The sequence below is a fragment of the Cnephaeus nilssonii genome, assembly GCF_951640355.1.
Source record: "Cnephaeus nilssonii genome assembly, chromosome: 22".
Classification (NCBI taxonomy): Eukaryota; Metazoa; Chordata; class Mammalia; order Chiroptera; family Vespertilionidae; genus Cnephaeus; species Cnephaeus nilssonii.
The window spans coordinates 14,721,511-14,742,275 of NC_137093.1; the positions used below are offsets into that span (position 1 = coordinate 14,721,511).

The 20,765-nt window shown below is 40.7% G+C and overlaps 1 protein-coding gene and 1 pseudogene across 11 annotated transcripts in view; one reads left to right on the top strand and one right to left on the bottom strand.

The window, feature by feature from the left end:
- Positions 1-20,765, top strand: part of CCDC15 (coiled-coil domain containing 15) — an 81,717-nt gene that overhangs the window by 19,457 nt on the left and 41,495 nt on the right. For 5 of the 10 annotated variants that reach the window (XM_079762679.1, XM_079762688.1, XM_079762686.1 and 2 more), the window contains exons 1-6: positions 141-3,340; positions 5,116-5,294; positions 8,963-9,246; positions 9,767-9,955; positions 11,934-12,083; positions 15,508-15,696. In XM_079762679.1, coding sequence (XP_079618805.1) covers positions 9,788-9,955; positions 11,934-12,083; positions 15,508-15,696 — 507 coding nt within the window. In that variant the 5' untranslated portion in view covers positions 141-3,340; positions 5,116-5,294; positions 8,963-9,246; positions 9,767-9,787. The other 5 variants (XM_079762681.1, XM_079762682.1, XM_079762683.1 and 2 more) reach the window with 5 other exon arrangements.
- LOC307094124 (large ribosomal subunit protein uL23-like) lies at positions 14,453-15,080 on the bottom strand (annotated as a pseudogene). Its single transcript has one exon. The product of its transcript is annotated as a large ribosomal subunit protein uL23-like (transcript).

Consider the following 20,765-nt stretch of genomic DNA (forward strand, 5'->3'; position numbering starts at 1 on the left):
TAAAAATATATATATATTTTAAAAATATATATTTTAAAAATGTGGCAGAGGAAGACTGAAGAGGAATGTAAAGTCTCAACATCCCCCCTTTCCCTGCCCAGAAATGAACTTTTGGCTTATACCCACGCAGAATACGTAAACGCTTCGAAGTGCCCACAAGCTTCCTTGAGAAGACCCAGAGACACTGAGAGGGTAAAGAACCTACAGAGGGCTGACCTGGAGCAAAGGGGCCACACTATGCAGGCAATGACAGGGGCCACCAGCTGCCCTGGTGGGAGTCATACAAACAGCTCATCAGAGACCAGTGGGAATACTGAGTCCACATAAGTCCATGCACATTGTCTCGTTCTGTTGCAACAAGGTCACCGAAGCCACATCACCTATACAACACTCACCCTTCTTAGACAGGAGCTGGGTTGGGGAGGAAGTGAATCACTGATGAAGCAATTGCCAGAGTTATCCAAGCAGAGACTTAGCTTCCTTAAGAGAATGTTCAAGTGGTTGGTCAAACTGAGCTTCTCAGGATGGATTAACATTGAGTTTCCTTTGCTGCCCTGGGGGTGGGAAGCTCATGGGAAGATCAGAGCAGCTGCAAAAGAGCAATTCTGCAGTCCTCTTTCAGGTCTTTTTAAGATGAGAAGACCTATGGAAGTTCGTATCATCTGCGAATGTACTTTCTCTCCTAATGAGTAGAGAGCTCTTCGATTGAAAGACTGTGTCTTACTGGTCTCTGAGCCCTACTGCCTCATACAGGGCAGGAAACATAGTAGGTGCTCAATAGAGTTACTGAATATTGAATGGAGAACTTCTTGAGGGAGTTTCTCAAGAATAAAGAACATGGATAGATGCCCATTATGAATATAAATGGAAAGAATAAAGAACAACTGTGAGAGGGAACTGGGATAGAGGAGTGAGAGCAGGGAGGGCACCAAATAATGACTGCCAATGACAGACCAGTTTGTGAAGACGCGAGACACCCCTTTGTGAATTCCCAGAAAGAACGAATTCGCTTTGAGGGGGCCAATGATCCAATAGGCTGTAGGCAATTGGGTTACAGAGACATAAGCCAACAGTCAAGCCAACTTGTTCTCACACATAACACGTAACATTGACCTCAGCTGTCCTTCCTTATCTTGTTTCATCATTCCATGAGTTCTGTTTTTTTCCTGCATGCCTGTCCCATATAATTGTTGACGATGTGGGCTGTGTATTCTTTCTTTGACATCCTGATTATAAACATTACAGTTCTTAACTTCAAAAGTATATTTATACTTATCAGTCCGCCTGTCTGACTTTTGAATCAGAAAATGTGGTTACTGCCGCCATCTCCTCATTCTCCTGGGAAATTCTCTGGGGCAGAAACTGTAACTCGCCACTCTTACAGGTCTCCTCACAGGGCCTGATTTTGAATTCTGTATAATGTGGCTGCTAAAACAATGGTGTGGACAGATGCTTGACTGACAGCAGTACTGGCCTTGCTTAGCCAAGGCCATGCCCCTTCCTCCTCTGAGCATTTCAACAGATGCATTTTCAAGGGCATTGTCCTCTTCTGAGCTGCACAGGCCGGGCCTCTTGGCCCTTCTGCTGCACAGAGTTGCACACTCCTTGTTTGGCACCTCCTCTGGGATCCTGACTCCGCATCCCTGCACCCATGGCAGCTCTGGCCTCCTGAATTCAGACCTCTGTGCTGAGCACTTCCTGAAGCTCAGAATGGAGCCCCGACCCTCCCCCCCTCCCCAAACACACGATATGTAAATAATGACCAATTTTATTTTTTTCCCCATTTATCCCCCACTATACCCTCTTCTACCTCCACCCACTCCCCTTCCCCACACAATCAACACACGGTTTTCTGTGTACATGAGTTTCCTCTTTTTTCTTTCTTTTTTTGCTCAATACTTGCACCTCCCCCAACATCCACCTCCCCCAAGAGTTGTCTGCCTGCTCTCTATGTATGAATCTGTCTCTATTTTGCTTGTTAGTTCAGTTTGTTCATTAGATTCCACATATGAGTGAAATGATATGGTACTTGTCTTTCTCTGTATTATTTCACTTAGCATAATATTCTCCGGGTCCATCCATGTTGTCACAAAGGGTAAAGTTTTCTTCCTTTTTATGGCTGAGTAGTATTCCATGGTGTAAATGTACCATAGCTGTTTTATCCACTCATCTACTGATGGACAATTAGGCTGCTTCCAAATCTTGGCTATTGTAAATAATGCTGCAACGAACACAGGGATGCATATATTTTTTTGAATTAGTGGTTCAAGTTTATTCGGATAAATTCTCAGAAGTGAAAGTGCTGGGTCATAGGCAGTTCCGTTTTTAATTTTTTGAAGTATTTTGTACTGCTTTCCCCAGTGGCTGCACCATCTGCATTCCCACCAACAGTGCACCAGGGTTCCCTTTTCTCCACACCCTCTACCGTTAGATTTCAGGATGTCCCCACCCACTTGGCCTGTTCCTTTGTTCCCAGGCTCCAGGAAGAATGTTCTGGCACTGACATTACTAGAGAGATTTTGGCCTTACTAATGGCATAACTTCAGTGGTGATTTTTATATTTAGCATCCCCCCCCCACCTTTTCTTCATTCACTTCCTGTTATTGAGTCATATCTGTTCCTCCTCCACTAAATTGTAAATAATTTTTCATAGCAGAATGAAAATAATCTTCTAAAAATGACACCCAAATCACTCTTACAGAGGGAACTGTCTTTAGCAAGAAAAATATTTAGGTATGCCATATGGAGTGGAAGGTAAAACCTTAAGCACAAGTAGTCAAGGAACAAAAAGATAAACGATTGTGCATTAGAAATAAATAGGACTTTGGTGATGGGGAAAGATAAGGGGAGAGAAAGGAAGAAGGGGAGAGGGAATGAGAGAGCAACTTGGTGGGAATCTGAAGAAAACCTGAACAGCTTGCACTGCCATACTAAAAACCCTTTCTCTTCTGTGTTCTGAAAAGTTTACTACACACAAATGCAGTATGCGTGCTTGTTTCTAGCTGATCGAATATAGCTAAGGTGATAGGACAGCCACTCTCTTGATTAGGTTATATGATGTAAGACCCAGGCTTAGCAGACCAGAGAGAGAGATTGTTCAGCAATGGCTGGCAGCCTCTAGTTGCTGAGAGCAACCTTTAGCCAACAGCTGGCAAAGATAATAGGGACCTCAGCCCCACAATCACAAGAAAGTGAATTCTTCTAACAACCACATGAGCTTGAAAGAGGCCCCCAAGCTCCAGAAAGGAATGCCCACCAGCCAACACCTTCAGTGAAGTCTTTTGAAACCTTGAGCAGAAGACCCACTAAGCTGTGCCTGTACTCCTGACCCACAGAAACTGTAAGATAATAAGTGTATGTCTGTTCAAGATGCTAAATTTGTGGCAATTTGTTATACAGCATAGAAAACTAATACAGGAGAGCCTGGCTGGCATGGCTCAGTGGTAGAGCTTCGACCTATGAACTAGGAGGTCATGGTTTGATTACTGTGGTTGTGGGCTCGGTCCCCAGTGTGGGGTGTGCAGGAGGCAGCCGATCAATGATTCTCCCTCATCATTGATCTTTCTATCTCTCTCTCTTAAATCAATAAAAACATTTTTTATAAAAATACATGACATCCAGTTAAATTGGTATTACAGATGAACAACAAATAAAAAAGAAAACTAATAGAGGAGAGAGAGAAAGAGAGAGAGAGAGAGAGAGAATATTATATACTGAGAAAGCAAGAGTTGGGAGTCAAAGATTGTCCTGAGAACCTAGGACTTTGGGAATTTGAATATTGGTATCTTAGTTTGGGTTCCTCCAGAGGCAGACCCTGAGACAAGAAGTTAGTTTATTCAAAAGGTGATCCTAGTAAAACCAGGTAGTCTATTGGGGAAATGAGACATGGAAGGGAAGGAAACCATATCAATCAAATCACCACCACGGGCAGCCACAACTTAATCCTTTTAGGGAACTCTGAGAGATAATGAAGAATATGCCTCAGAGTTATGCCATCCAAGGGGCCAGGGAATTGGGATATTTAGTCACCGTCAGATGTAGGCTGAGGGCAGCTGCAGAGGGGAGAGGGGAAGCTAATTCCTCAGACTGCTGGCTGCTTCTCACATGGGGGCATCTTGTCCACACCTTCCCTTCTCTGACTTCTGCGTGTGTGTGTGTGTGTGTGTGTGTGTGTGTGTGTGTGTGTGAGCTACTCCTCATTTTACTGTCAGGCACTTTATACCTATTTAATTCTCCCAATACACCTTTTAGGTAGAGATTATATCTCCATTTTACAAACAGGAAAAACTAAGATTTAAGAATTTAGTCACTTGCAAAGGTCATCTAGATTCTAAGTGGCAGAACTTGGATTAGAAACCCTGTTTGATCACCAACAGAGCTTAGGCTTTGGACTGCCTCCCTAACTCCTCAGTGGGACATTCCCCTCGTGTGTGTGTGTGTGTGTGTGTGTGTGTGTGTGTGTGTGTGTGTGTGTGTGTTTCAGGCTTGGTCTAACCCCGTAGTCGGCAAACTGCGGGTCACGAGCCACATGCAGCTCTTTGGCCCCTTGAGTGTGGCTCTTAGGCCAGCTTAGGAGTACCCTAATTAAGTTAATAACAATGTACCTACCTATATAGTTTAAGTTTAAAAAATTTGGCTCTCATAAGAAATTTCAATCATACTGTTGATATTTGGCTCTGTTGACTAATGAGTTTGCCAACCACTGGTCTAACCTTTTACACCCCCTCCCCCCGCCTTTACTCTCTAAGCTACATGATGGAAGGTGGCCTCTCTGCCTACTCCTTGTGCCCCCTATTACTGATAAAGTTATTTTTGATTCTTTGTTCCATAAGCCTATATGTGAACGGTGTTAGAGTGGTCCCTACCATAAGTTCAATTTGTCAGGATGAGAGAGAGAGAGAGGATCCTGGAGGCCAAGCCAGCCAGAGAGTTTGTAGAGCTGTGGCATTGCCTGGGAAACAAGGAATGTGTGAAGCTTTGTACTGAGGAGGCAGAGCCGTGCTGTTCTAGCAGCCACCAAAAAAGACAGATTAGCTGGCTCTCTTTGGAACAAAACAAGCTTTTTGTGGCCCTGAAGGAAGGCATTTTTTCTTTCCTTTTTTTTTTTTTTTAAAGTTCTCCTAGGTAGCCCTGCTCTGGCTTGCTGCTGAGAAACATCAAATAGAAAGTGGAGATGGAGTCAAAGCCTTCCCATAGCCTCCTCCTGAATGCTGGTTTTTCTGCCTGCAGATTTCTGTAACTGTGAGGAGTCACTCAGAGGAAGAGCATTCTGCAGAGAGATGATGTCTCAAAAGGTATGGGTTTGTTGGGAGAAATATGTGATCAGGGTGCAGGGTGGCCCTGGGTCCTGGGTACATTTCTGTAAGGCGCTCCCATTTCCATACTGGAAAACTAAAAAACATCAAAGCCTTTTATGCTGAGAGTAAATATGTGATTTCTGAATAGAATTCCAGCCCCCTCGGAAACAGAGAGGAACTCAGGCTTGTGTCCATGGTTGCTGAACGTGCCCTATTCAGCAGCTCTCCAGAGGAACAAAGAGGAGAAATTAATTGGCTTTAAAGTGATGAAACGATCCAGTTTGCTGACCTATTTAAGCTGTAGTGAGGACATTCTAGAGAACATTTCTGGAGTCCTGTTCTTCTAAAGCGTCAGTGCTCAAATAAAAACAGATTGAAAAATCCTGGGGAAGCCACAAGTACCCCCAACTCCTGAAAGGCTTCATTGTTTTCCTTCTCCTGGATCCTCAGATGGTGTCCTCCCACCAAGCATGTCCAGGGAAGGATTCACTCCCATCCTCCATCTCTCGCCCCTTTTCACAGAGGGAGGGGCAGAAGTGGAAATCAGCTAGTCTGCGGTGTGAAGAGCACTCCAAGTTCCAGAGATTAGTAATGTTACTGGTGGAAATGGGGTCCTGCCACAAAGTAGCAAGAAAAGCATTTCCAGGAACCGACACATGGGAGGGTGAAGGGTAGTGGTAAGATTGGGGTACAAATAAACGACTGCCTCTATGCCTCTAGGTTCATCATGTCTTATCTCCACCCATCCCACTGTGGAAGAAGTCCAGCCTTGTTTTCATCAAGCTCAGAAGGACCAGGGTCCAGGGTCTGTGCCATTGGTTCAATCCATACCAAAGCTTAGCCCAGTTCAGTCTCTGACCCCATCCAGCTGGCTTAGTCTCTGTTCCCAGCTGCACTCCAGCCAATGATGCCTTGCTCTTCCCAGGTTCATGCTTGGGGCCCATGCTTGGGCCCCCATGAACGCATGTTACAGAGAGAGAGAGAGAGAGAGAGAGAGAGAGAGAGAGAGAGAGCATGCGCGAGAGAGGGCCTATGTTAAGCTTTGATTATATTATCCTGGTCTTTCAAACTGACCAATCTCTTTCCCAATCCTTCGGGGGTTGTGCTGTATCCTCCTCCTAACCAATCCATTTCCTAGATTTTCTGGGGTTCTGTGTCCCTTATCCAATCTGATTCTTTTCCCAGGCTAGAGACCTCCCCTTTATGGTCACCATCTTTGCTTTTACTGCTGCAAGTCCTAACGTTCTGCTGCTGTCATCTGGTTTCTACTGCATATGTGCTTATCTCCCCCTGCACCATCTTGGCTTCCATTGGGCATGTGCCCAAGATGAATGCACTCCTCCTCCCCGGCACCTTCCAATCCTGCTACAAGGCTGGATGAGACCAAGTCCCTGCTGCCAAGGATGTGTCAGTCCCCTGGGGAGCCTTTGAATGCTGTGGCTTTCTAGTGAATCGGGCTTATCTTCTGGTTCAACTCGCTAGTTTATTAGGCTTACTGTCTCATTCTATTTGCTCCTTTCCTTTATTAGTACTAACTAGCTACCTACATTAACACTAAGAGGAGTGGGGGGAGGGGAAGGTGGAAGGAGGCTCATTCAAAAGTAAAAGAAGACAATCCCTGTCTAGGTGCTTAAATATAGTTGGAAAAGCAGCATCTAATTCTATAAGTAAGTATAATTGGTAATACATTTGCATTGTCCCTTACAAACTGTATTTTCAAATATTATTTACTCTTCTAACAACTCTGTGTTTAGGATTTTTTTTTTTCCCCAAGGAGAAATATGGAGCTCAGAGAGGTTAAGGAACCTGCTCAAAATCACATATTTTGTAAGTCTGCATAGTTCCGACTCAGCCTGTGCTTCTTTGTCTAGTGTTCATCCAGAAAAAAAGTTGCATTCAGTCAGGCCCAGAAGTAAAAACCAGTAAGAATAAGGAAGGCTCTGAAATAAGATGTGAAGCAGAGGATAAGGTGGGCAAAAGGGACTGTAAAAAACAAAGCTTAATTAGCAAGAGGAAAAATTGGGTTCCCAGTAGTGAGTCCAGGGACACTAAGAAGATATATCGTCATACACAGGATTCAACATAGGAAGAAACACTACCTCCACCTGTTCACTAGATTCCCATTTCCTCTTGCCTACTTAAGGACGTAGATGCAAAAATTCTCCCATCTCTCTCCTCTCCCATCAGTTTTCTCCTATTTATTGGGTAATTCCCATCAACAACAAAAAAAGTGTGTTGCAATCTTTAAGAAAACTCCCATGATCCCATCTCTCCTTTTCACTACCTATTTCTCTGCCCCTTTACAACAAGATTCGTTGAAAGAGTTGTCTAAAATTGCTGTCTCCAAATCCTCCTCCCTCTCTCTTAGTCTACCCCATCAGGCTCGGTTTTTGCTCTTAAAGAACTCCAAAAACACTGCTGTTTTTAAAGTCATCAATACCTCCACATTGTTAAATCCAACAATCAATTCTCAATCCTCATGTTATTTGATCTACCAGAAGGATTTAACACAAATGGTCTGTCCTCTTAAATGAAACATTTTCTTCACTTGGCTTCCAAAGTGTCAAACTCCTGATTTTCTAACTTAGCTTACTGACTAATTCTTGCAAGCTCTTTGCATACCCCTCTTCTTCTTCTCAGCTTCTTTAATATTGGAATACCCCTTCCTCTCTCAGCCCCAGGGCTCAGTCCTTGGACCTGTTTTCTTATCTGTCTATATTTAGTCCTTTGGTGATTTTATTTAGTCTCATGGCTTTAAATATATAGGCTAACAGCTCCCAAATTTATATTTCTAGCCCAGAATTCTCTGAATTCCAGCTACTTTTATCATACTACATTCTTGAATGTCAATTAGAAAAACAAAATTTAATCTATCTCAAACTGAACTCTTTATCTGTCCCCTTTCAAATCTACTCCTTCCACCATTTTCCCCATCTCAGTATATGGCAACCTCATCCTGTCACTGCTCAGGATGAAATCCCTAGAATTTTCCTTGACACGTGTCTCTCTCTCTCTCTTTCTCACACACACACAACACACTCCATATCCAACTTCCAACAGGTCCTAAAAGTCCTGCCTCCCAAATATATCCAAAATCCAACTACATCTCAATATCTCTACCATGAATGACTTCCCCATCCAAGACATCCTGATCTCCGTTTCAGATTCTTGGAATAGCCTCCTGATTGGTCTACTTGCTTATGCCCCATTCAGTCTACTCTCAGTACAGCATCTAAAATGATTCGTTAGCATTTTAAATCACATTATGGCCCTCCTTTGCTCAAAACCTCCCAGGGGCTTTCCATCTCAATGCCATTCAGCGGCTTACAGTGCTCTATAATATCTATGATTACCCACCCCTAACTTTTGACCTTCTGTCTCAAAACTCTCCCTCTCTTACTCTGCACCAGTCACCCCAGTCTTCTTGCTAGGCTGGGCCCAAACACCTGGGAGTGACTGTACTCGCTGTTCCCTGTACCTGAAACATTCTTTTATGAAACTCTTCCTGGGAGATTGCAGTAGCGAGTTCCATTACCTCCTAAGACTTTGCATTGGAGTCTTTGCCCGAGAGAATCTCAGTGAAGCCTTCTCTGGTCACCCTATCTAAAACTTCCTGTCTCCTCCACTGACACACTTTATTTTATTTTTTCTGCTTTTTGGGACAGTCTCAATGTAAGACTACGGCGACACATCAGCAGTTTCTTCAGACCGCCGCGCGTGGCCGGGAACACTACCCAGCGGTCCCGTGCACCCACTCGTTTCCGCCCGGTTCCTGACGGAAGTCCCGCCCCCTCAGCGGAAGTGACGGACTAAGCGCGAACTCCGCCCTCACGCCTTATCCGCCCGCCCCCGGGTAGTCCGGAAGGGGCGGGTTCAGAGAGGCTGAGGGGCGGGGCGGGGCGGGGCGGGGCGGGGCGCCCCACCCGGAAGTGGCGGTTACCCGGAGGAGGTTAGTTTAGCATCCTGGGTAGAGTTTGAGTTTGGCGAGTTGCGGGTGCTCTCTCAGCCGTAGCGGGACCCGTAGGCCTCAGAAATAGGCTTTTCTCTGTCCTGGGACCCCCTCCTTTTTCAGCGTCTGCCCCATAACCGGATACGGATTATTTGGACTCTCTCTCAGACCCAGGTTCTCACCCCCCCCTCCCAGGCCCCGTTCTATCAGGCTGCTGCGGCCGGTCCTCCCAGTCTCACCGCGCTGTGCCACCCCTGGGTACAGTCCCCCTCTCAGTCAGACCCTTCTAGTCCCCATTTCTCCCGGAAGGCAATCTTTAAACCTCCCCCCTTATTCCTTCCCGCTGCTTTTCCCTTCTTTCCTCTTACCTTCTTCAAGAATCCCCGTTGTTGTACATGGTCAGGCTGCTGCCTTCTCCAAGGCTTCTCTCCGTTTAGGGGACTGTGGCTCAGGGGTTAGGAAGTTTGAGCTCTTAACGCGGTCATTTGAAGGTGATAAGCTTTTTCTTTCTCCTAACCAGGAGTCACAGATTTCAGCAAGTATGGCCCCCCTCAAGAAGCGTCGAAATACCCCAAAGTTGCCCCTGGCTTTAAACCCCCAGAAGAGCAAGGACGTGTTGGCAGTGCTGGCGGAGAGGAACCAGCCTATAGTACCCGTTGGGGCATGGGTGGAACCTGCCTCACCACACAGTTCGGAAAACACAGCGTATGTGAGTGTCAGTGTGAACCAAAATAGTGGGGTTCCTACCCCATCTTTCCTTTTTTTTTTTTTGCCTCTCTGGTGCTTAGATAAAGATAAACAAGTCTGAGGATGCTATTTCTCTTCGGTCATAAATAGATATATTCTTGCATTAGGGTTATAGAACAAACACGTGTTTATTTGCCAAAACTTACACTCGTGTACATGTATGCATTTCAGTTTACTTCACAAACTCTTGATTCCTTGTTATGCACAAGCAGTGGGCAACGTCTATATCTTCCAGACGTTCTATAGTGTAATCAGGACCACAGTTGGCCACATTTCATGTAACATTAATTATCACTTAAAGTTTTTGATAAGTTTGGTAATGGAGATTCAGGCAGTAATAGAATAGAAGAGGAAAAGGTGAATTCTGACCGGGATTCTGAGAAAGTGTATACCTATAAATTCCATGAGGACGGAGACCTTTATGTGCTGTTCATTCCTGGCCTGGTTTATGGTAGGTCTTCAGGAAATACTTGTCGAATGAATGAATGAATGAGGAAATACAGTTTGTGTTGGTCCTTAAAGAATGGATCTGCTCTAAGTACAAGATGGTAGGGAGGAAGGAGCATTTCAGATGAAGGGAAACTTCTGCAAAGTTTAGATGTGTGCCTGTTTACATGATTTGACTTCTACTAAGTAACACATGAGGGTAATTTTGTAAGAAGATTTTTATAGTCTTTCACCAAACTTTCCCTTCACTATTTGTTCAGATTTCATTGTGACACTTAACACATTACATTCATAGTAAGTTGTTTATATATCTACTTTTCCTGATGGGGTGTGAGTTCCTGGATCACAGGGGGGGGGGGGAAATCTTACTTATCATCACATTTCCATCTTTATCTTAGTTCCTAACAAATACAGGCATTCGGTAAGTATTTATGGAATGCACAAAGTGTGTGAAGGTCTTCTGAATGTATAGACAGGGTGCTGAGCACGAAGGTGAAAAGTATGAAGTACGTTTACTTAGTGGTCCTTGATATTAGAGGAGAAATGTATGTTTAAAGTAAATGTTAAATAGTAATGCAGTGTTTATTTATGTTTTTATGTATGTATGTACATATTCATTTATTTCTACTCTGCCTATTTCCAGAAAGGATTTTAAGAGTTTGGATAATGTATAATTAAGTGCTAAGACTATGGTATTTAAAGAAGAAAGATAAGACTTTGTGAATACTGATCAGTGACTCAAATGCGATAAAATGTTCCAAATTGTTTAGAATATGTATTGGAATTGAGCATTACACAGATATTTAGTACCTTTATATTCAAGTCTCTGTGTTATATACTATAGAGGAAAGAAAGGAGAATTAAATACATTTTCTTCCCTCAAGGAGATCATAATCTAATGAAGGAATCAAGAAACACTATACTCAGTTAACATTAATCAGAGGTACTAAGCATAACAGAGTGAGAGGAAGAAAGGATTGTGGAAGGTACTAGGAGGTGATATTAGATGGTCTGGGAGATTGAGTAGATCTTTACTAGATAGAGATTACAGGAGGGCATGTGGGGTTAAAAATGAACAATAATTCTGAGTATGAAGGCATTTTAGAATAAGATATTTTAGTGAGTGGTGAGCAATCTGGTGTGTCTGGACTGTTTCACCATTTTAGAAAATGTAAAACGTAAGATGGATTTGAATTGATTCATTAAGAATTAATGAAGATACTTTGTTCTCAGTTCAGTGAGAAATTCAGATTAGATTTGAGTACTCCAAATTCCAATTTTTAGTTTGTGATTTGCTTTTAAGTTCTCAGCACTCACTAGCTATGTCTAGATTATCACCTCTGAACTCCTGTGATTTCCTTACTCTACTGGGAATTTTGGATTATAGAACTGAGTTAGGTTTTTCAGGATTGTTTCCTGACTTGTGTTTATAACAGAGCCCTATTGGGAAAAACGGTTGACATTAAAGTTCATTTTCTATCTTTCATCTTTAGACTGCAGCATATATAATTGAAGAAGAACTAAAGGAACAGGCAAGAAAAAAACAAGAAGCTTTGAAGCGTTTTCAGAGACAAGCCAAACACAGAGTAAATCAACGAATTAGGATAAGAAAAAAGCAACAGCTTCAGAAGTCTTATGAAGAAGTAAGTTCAAAGTGAGCCCTGAGTAAAGAGTGAGTGGAAAGTGTATGTGTTATAAGATAAGCTATTAGACAATACCAGATCACTTTCTTTTGATTCCATGCTTTGTATAATCCAATTTGCTAGTGAGAGCAGTAGATTTGTTTGTAGAGAAACAATGTTTTATTCCTGTGTTGTTCTGACTCATTTTTTGCTTCTACTAATTAAAAACAATGTTTTGGATTCCTTTTGGGGTTTGAATTCGGACTTATGCTATTTTTTAAAATTAAATTTATTGAGGTAACATTGGTCAATCCTACCTAATAAAAGAGAAACATGCAAATTGACTGTACCTTCGCTATGCCCACAAGCCACACCCATCAGCCAATCAGGGTGAGTATGCAAATGAGCCCAACCAAGATGGCGGTTAATTTGCATATTCAGGCCAGAGCAAAGACTGAAGATAGCGTAGAAAGAAGCCAAGCGCTGCAGAAGGGAGTGAAGCTGCAAAGAAGCAAGCAGGTGGGGCAGCGGAGAAAGGGGGCAGCAGAGAAGGGAGGGAAACAGGCAGGGCGTTGGAGAAGGGAGGGAAGCAGGCGGGGCGGCGACCACAGCAGGAAGCCCTATTGCAGGAATCTTCCTGCAACGGGCCTCTAGTAATATATAAATTTCAGGTATACAACATAATTCATTCTCTGTGTACTCTATTACATGCTCACCACCCAAAATTTAGTTCTCTTCTGTTACCAGATATTTGACCCTCTCTACTCATTTTGCTCTTTCTCTCTGGTAACTACCATTTTGTTGTCTGTTACCTATGAGCTTGTTTTTGTTTTGTTAGTTTGTTACTTTTTTGTTTGATATTCCACATAAGTGAAGTCATATAGTTTTTGTCTTTTTCCATTTGACTTATTTCACTTAGCATAGTACCCTCAAGATCATTCATGTTACTACAGTGGCAATTTTTTTTAATGTCTAAGTAGTATATATATATACATCTTTATCCATTCATCCATTGATGGACACTTAGGTTGTTTCCATGTCTTGGCTATTGTAAATAATGCTGTAGTAAACATAGGGATACATATATTTTTTGAATTAGTGTTTTTATATTTTTCATGTAAATACCCAGAAGAGGAATTGCTGGGTGATATGGTAGTTCTATTCTTAATTTTTAAAGGAATCTCCATACTGTTTTCCATAGTAGCTGCACCAATTTACGTTCCCACCAAAAGTTTCTTTTCTCCATATCTTCTCCAACACTTACTATTTTTTGTCTTTTTTAAAATAGCCATTCTAGCAGGTTTGAGGTGGTACCTCATTGTGGTTTTGATTTGCATTTCTCTAATAACTAGTGATGTTGAACATATTTTCATCTCTGTTGGCCATCTGTATGTCTTCCTTGGGGAAATGTCTGTTCAGATCCTCTGCCCATTTTTTAATCCAATTTTTGTTGTTAATTGAGTTTTATGAGTTCTTTATATTTTTCGGATATTAACCCCTTATCAGACGTGTCATTTGTGAATATCTTTTCCATTTGGTGGGTTGCCTTTTTGTTTTGCTGATGATTTCTTTTGCTGTGCAGGAGCTGTTTAGTTAGCTGTAGCCCCAATTGTTTATTTCGCTTTTGTTTTCCTTGCCTTTGGAGTCAAATTCACACAAAAAACAAACACAAAAAAAAACACAAAACATCTCTGAGACCAATGTCTGGGAACTTAATTTATTTTCTATGTATTTTGTTGTTTCGGGTCTTAGATTCAAGTCTTTATTCAAATTTAAGTAATTTTTGTGTATGATGTAAGATAGTGGTCTAGTTTCATTCTTTTGGATATGGCTGTCCAGTTTTCCCAGCACTGTTTATTGAAAAGGCTTTCCTTTATCCATTGTATGTTTTTGGCTCCTTTGTTGTAAATTAGTTGCATATATAGGTTTATTTTGGGCCTCTCAATTCTGTTCCATTGGTATGTATACCTGTTTTTCTGCCAATACTATATCTTTTTGGTTACTATAGCTCTGTAGTATAGTTTGAAGTTGAGGAGTGTGATTTGTTTATATTTATAGTAGTTGGTGGAGTCTTTATTTAGGGTTTTCGATATATGTATTCATGTCATCGCAATTAGTGACAACTTTCTTTCCTTTGAATTTGGATGCCTTTAATTTTTTTCTTGCCTTATTGCTCTGGCTAGGACTCTAGTACTATGTTGAATAATAGGTAAGGTGGGTATCTTGTCTGTTCCTAATCTTAGAGGAAGAGCTTTCAGCTTTTCATCATTGAGTATGATTTTGACTGTGGTTTATCTTATTGGCCTTTATTATGTTGAGGTACTTCCTTCCTATACTCATTTTTTTAAGTGTTTTTCTTTATCATAAGTGTATGTTATAACTTGTTAAATGCTTTTTCTACATCTCTTGAGGTAATTACATGATTTAAAAAAAAATATTTAGAATTAGGCAGCTGGACTCAGTTAAGATAATCCCAATTTTGTTGGCAACACCCAAAGCATCATAGTCAGGAGCCCGTCGAACATATGCCTTCTTCTCTCCATCACGCCTGATCAGGGTGTTGACCTTGGCCACATCAATGTCATAGAGCTTCTTCACAGCCTGTTTGATTTGGTGCTTATTGGCCTAGACGTCCACAATGAACACAAGTGTATTATTGTCTTCTATCTTCTTCATGGCTAACCCCGTAGTCAGGAGAATTTGATGATGGCATAGTGGTCAAACTTGTTTCTCCTGAGTGCACTCTTCCGAGGATATTTAGGCTGCCTCCGGAGCCTTAGTGTCTTTGGCTGTCGGAAGGTGGGTGACATGCAGATCTTTTTTCTGTGGCTGTGGACACCTTTCAACACTGCTTTCTTTGCCTCCAAAGCCTTTGCTTTGGCTTTGGCTTTGGCTTTGGGAGGGGCAGGGGCTTCCTTCTTAGCTTTCTGTGCCATCTTCATAAAAAGGAATTACGTGATTTTTATCCTTCATTTTGTTAATGTGGTATATCACATAGATTAATTTGCGGCTGTTGAACTATCCTTGCACCCCTGGAATGAATCCCAGTTGATCATGGTATATGATGGTATAGATGTTTAACTTGCTGTAGATGTAAGGGGATATGCAAAGGGATCTTCTCACTTCTCATGATGCTCACCTGGCTTATGCTTTTTTATTAGCAATGTGAACTTTGGGCTAATGACAATTTCTCTGGACTGTAGTTTCTTCACCTATAAAGTGGGGATATAATACTTGTCTCATAAGACTGTTGTGAGAATTAGATGAGATAATGTAAATTATTAGCACATAGTAAGTGCCTGGTAAATGTGTTTTTGCCAGATTTCTGCTACCTCCCTCTGGAACCAATTTTAAATCTTTTAGGCAGCTTATAGACATTATTTGATTGTATTGGGTTGGGGTGGAATCTCACTAGAATCATGTCACTCTTTCTTCCTTTGTGTAGGCAGAAAAAGAAGATACTGTAGCTATGCTGCCTTCAGATCTAGGACACTTAACTTCTAAAAGAACAAGTGTTTTTCCAAAGAATTTGAATGCTGCTTTTGGAAGTGCTTGGTTATCTCCTTCCCAGAAGCTTGATGATGGAATAGAAGATAGAGAGAATCAGAATCAATTATTACAACATGCCCTGGCTGTAAGTACATATTTATTTTATATCTATAATTTTTTTTAGATGTATGACATATTAGGATATGAAGTAGAGATGAGGAGGTATCACATTCAACTTCACATTTTCTCACCTTTTTAAAAATCTTTATAAAGTGGGAAATAGTGGGATGATGTTTATTTTGATATATGTTAAAAAATACCATATTTACTTTTGGTAAGACAATTTAGAATCATGTTATTTAAGGTGCCAAAGTGTTAAAATTCAAAAGTTATTAGAAAGAGCTTGGGCCAGGTAGCTCAGTTGGTTAGAGCGTCATCCTAATACGCCAATGTTGTGGGTTTGATCCCCAGTAGAGCACATACAAGAATCAATCAATGAATGCATAAATAAGTAGAACAACAAATCAATGTTTTCCCCTCTCTCCTTTCCTCCATCTCTCTCAGTTTGTAGCATATGGACAGGGTGATTCTAACTTCTGTTGCAAAAAGGTTACTACATATATGGGGGATTTTGTTTGTTCATTTTTTTGGTCGTTTAATCTGATTCTCATAATAAATAGTTCTAAAAGTCAAATAATAATATAGGAAAGTCTCAACACATTCAGAGGTTTTTTTTAAGTGTAACTTTTGTTTAGTGATTCATTTTATATACTTGATATTTCAAAATTAACCACCATCAGTAGATTCATTCACTTGAATCACTTGATGCCATCAGTCAACTCTATTCATAGTATGCCTGAGCTTTTGTCCAGTTGATATCATATATTTCAAGTCTGCTGTGGGAATTCTTCTTCATCTTAGCACTTAAAAATTGTATTTCTAGGGATAGTGAGAGGAAAGCAAAATGTGGAAAATGATGTTTTTGTGAAAATAAAAGTTGTGTAACCGCTAACGTGTTTGATCACAGTATGAAGCAAATCCAATTGTGTTATTAGTATAAATAGGGAAAGCTTTATAAGCACATGATATGTTGAAATACTTAAAAACATTTTTTTCTTTATCCAAAACTACAACTTTTTCTTTGTTTGGTTTGTACTCATCATTTTTATAATCATTTTTGTTTTCTTTTATAAGATTATGAATAATTTGTTGAGCAAATATTTATTGAGCCAGGCACTGCATACAGTAAAAGGGATAGAATATTGATTAAGACAGACACAGTCCTTGCTTTTATGGCCCTTGTAGCTATAAATCCCACTGAAGTAAAGATTTTATTTCATCTGGTGGGCTAATAGATCAGTCCACCAGATGAACTGTTTGTTCAACATTGTAGGGATACTAATAAAATGTGAAATAGGACCCTTTGTGGGTTTATATTTATATGTAGACATACAAAGCTAATAGACCCCAATTTAGTAGACATTAATATAGAGATACTTGCTATATTTGGTGATAAAGTTGTGTTTTGGCAGTTAAAAAATAATTTAAATTCCAAAGGAATAGTTAGGGAAGAATTCCTGGAAGAGGTGGAATTGAGCTGTATATTTTGAATTGTTAAGCTGAATTGAATTGGTAAATTCAAGAGAATTTTGAGATAGGAGGGACAGTTAAAAGTATGGAATATGTATTAAGCTTGATATATTTGGGAGTAAGTGATAGAACCTTTCTAATGCTAGTTTATAGAGGAGAAAACAGAAAATGAGGTTAGGTAGAAGGAAATCAAGTTATGAGAAGCCTTAAATGTTTCAAAAATTTCAAGTTTTTATAATACTTTTTTTCTTAAAAGATGAACTACTAAATGTTCAGTGATTTAAACCAGCGGTCACCAACCAGTAGTCCGTGGACCACTGGTGGTCCATGAGGTCCAAAAGGTTGGCGACCGCTGAAAACTACTTCAAGCCTATAAACTTTTGTCCACACCATACCGTGACAATAGATACTGTTTCTGTTGCAGTTTTTATCCACTAGATGTCACTAAGAGCTAGACAATGAGACTGTTCAAGCACAGCCTCCTTTAGTTTATCTAGAACTGGTTGAGTAAATAATGGATGTAATTCTCTTTCTGAATGTAAGTGTACTTCTCAATTTTCTTATGATTTAAGGATGAAATAGTTTGACATCTGGGGTGTATTTCAAAATAATGTAAGGGTGAAGTGAAGTAGGGGGTTATAAATAAAACAAGATTGGCCAAGAGTTATAGTATTCGGTCTACTTCTATATGTGTTTGAAGTTTCTAATATATTTGAATTTATTTACATTTTACATTAAGTGTTAGAGAAGAAAAGACATTATCTAGTCTAACCTTTCTCTCTCTAAGGAATTCTTTTTATAATGTTTCAAGTATACATATGGCCCTCTAATTTCTGCTACAACATTGCCACTGTTGATCAACTCACTTTTTAGATTTTAGAAGGTTTGAAATAATTACAAATATTTTTTCAATATATTGAGTAAAAATCTATAATTTTTACTCTTTGGGCCTAGTTTTGTACTCTCAAGTTATAGAGGATAAAATACCATGGTGATCTCTAAGGACACATCAAGTTTTTGATTATAGCTATCATTTTTCTCCTTTTGGATTTTTACATTCCTTGACTCTACTAGCTTTTGATGTCTGCTGGCATTCCTTTGCTTGTGGCCACATCATACCAATCTCTGCCTCTGTCTTCACATCACCTTCTCTTCTATGGGTCAAATCTTCCCCTACCTCTTATAAGGATACTAGTGACCCAGCGTGTGAAATTGCGTGGCCCCGCCCACCTCCCAGCCTTGACACCCTAACCCAGTGATGGCGAACCTGTGACACGCGTGTCAGCACTGACACGCGTAGCCATTTCTGATGACACGCGGCCGCTGAGGCGGCCGCATGCCGAGGATGAAACATTTGCTGCTCCTGAGGATGAAACATTTGCGAAATAATGTTTTTTCCTCAAAGTGACACACTACCCGAGTTATGCTCAGTTTTTTGGCGAAGTTTGACACACCAAGCTCAAAAGGTTGCCCATCACTGACATAGGATGTGTGATAGCATTTAGGGCCCATCTGGATAATCCAGTGTTATTTCCTCATCTCGAGATCTTTAACTTAATCACATCTGCAAAGGCACTTTTTCCTTATAAAGAAACATTTAAAAGTTTCAGGTATTAGGACCAGATATCTTTGGGTAGCCATTGTTCAGTCCTCATAGCAGGTCATTGAAAGGGCCTTTAGGTTGAGGTTTGATGAAGGATTTAGATAATGACAGAGAAAAAGAATGAATATAATATATATTCCAACTGCTGGGCCAGTTGAAATTCCTGTGTATGGGACTAAAATCAATCTGTGACTCTAATAGAGTTTTAAACTAGATGGGAAATGAAAATTATGTATCCTCATTTAAATCTGTTACATTGTGCAGGGCAATAACATGCATCCTACTTGGCAATGAGTAAAAGGAGGCATATTAGCCGGCTGGTGTGGCTCAGTGGCTGATCATCAACCCATGAACCAAGGGGTTGCCAGTTCAATTCCTGGTCAGGGCACATGCCTCTCTCTATCTCTCTCCCTTCCTTCTCATAAAATCAATTTAAAAAATTTTTAAAAGGAGACATATTCATGGCTTTGTATTTTTTATAACCTCAACTGCACATATACCTCTTTTTGCATTTTAAGTAACCGTTGTGATCCCTTTAGCCACTCTGTGCTAACCAAATGTAGAAATCTTCCTCCTAGTAGAATAAAGATTGATGTTTCAAGCAGATTTCTCTGGTTAGAGTTATAGACATTCTAGAAGCAAGAACAAAACAGAGGTGATATGTGCTGTAAGGAAACTGGGCTAGTTGTGAGAGTGTTTTTTATCCCTACTTCACTATTAGTCAAAATCACAACAGTATTATTTACTTGAGACCTGGTGCATGAAATTTGTGCATGGGTAGAGTCCCTAGGCTTGGCTTGGCGATCAGGGCTAATCTGTGGGGTGACCAGCAGGGTAATTGGGGCCCCTGCTCGCACCCACTTTGGCTGGGCTGGCACTGCCCACTCACCAGCCCCACCCCTGCCCCCAGTCGCCTCCCTCTGCAGGGCGACTGGCAGGGCGATCGGGGGGCCTTCACTGGCACCAGCCTTGGCTGGCCTGGCGCCGTCTGCTTGCCGGTCCTGCCCTCCACTGCTGTAGCTGGTCGGGGCCTGCGGGCTGGGGGCAGCTCCTGCATTGAGCATCTGCCCCCTGGTGGTCAGTGCGCATCATAGCAACTGGTCGTTTCGCCATTCAGTCAATATGCATATTAGGGTTTTATATAGATAGATATCTATAAATCAGAGTCATGATTTCCCTTCAAGGGAGAACTAATCTCATTAAACTTTTACTGGTTGGGTTAGAACTGGTCCCTGTTTTGCCATAATTTCACTGCGTGCCACAGGGATATGCTTTTCTTCCATATGATATATCATGCTTTGCCCAAATAAAAGGTACTTTGTTCATTTCTGTATTTTCCTTTAATATAGATTTGTGAAATATAAAGTAGGCTGTGCTTCTCTGAAAAAGAATTAAAAATAGGTGCTTACTGAAATTACTAGGCAGAGATTAGGAATGAACACAAAGTCAACATATTTGGTATTAATACTCATTATCAGCTGTTACTCAGAGTACTTAAAACTAATTGGTTCTGTTGAGATGTTTGAGTTTGTGTCCTCAGGTAATTTAGGAAGGCTTCATGGAAGAAGGGAGATTTGAAAAAATACTTTAAATAGCTACAGTCTTCAAAAGTAGGGTTGAAGAAGTGTTCATGTAAATAGGAAAAAAGGATTTTAGGAGGACTAGGAATTAGAGACATCTAGCAAGGAGTGATAAAAGGTAATTAGGCATGCAAGGACCAGAAGGTAATAAGTCTGTTAAATAATTTCTAGTGTAATTCAAACTTTTAGGTTCTGATATTTTTGTGTACATAGTATAAAACATACCTTATTTAAAAATATTTGAGCACTAAATCAAGTTATGAAATGCAGTCTCTTAAATTAAAAATAATGTAAAAACACTATCAACAGGTCATAGTCTCCTTTATAAGTAATCCTCTTGTCTCAGGTCTCGCATTTCTTAATAATAGGGGCCTGTGTTCTTGTTGGAACACTTTAGTGAATTTGGTATTAAGACATTTGTTTGCTTTTTTCCCCCTTTCC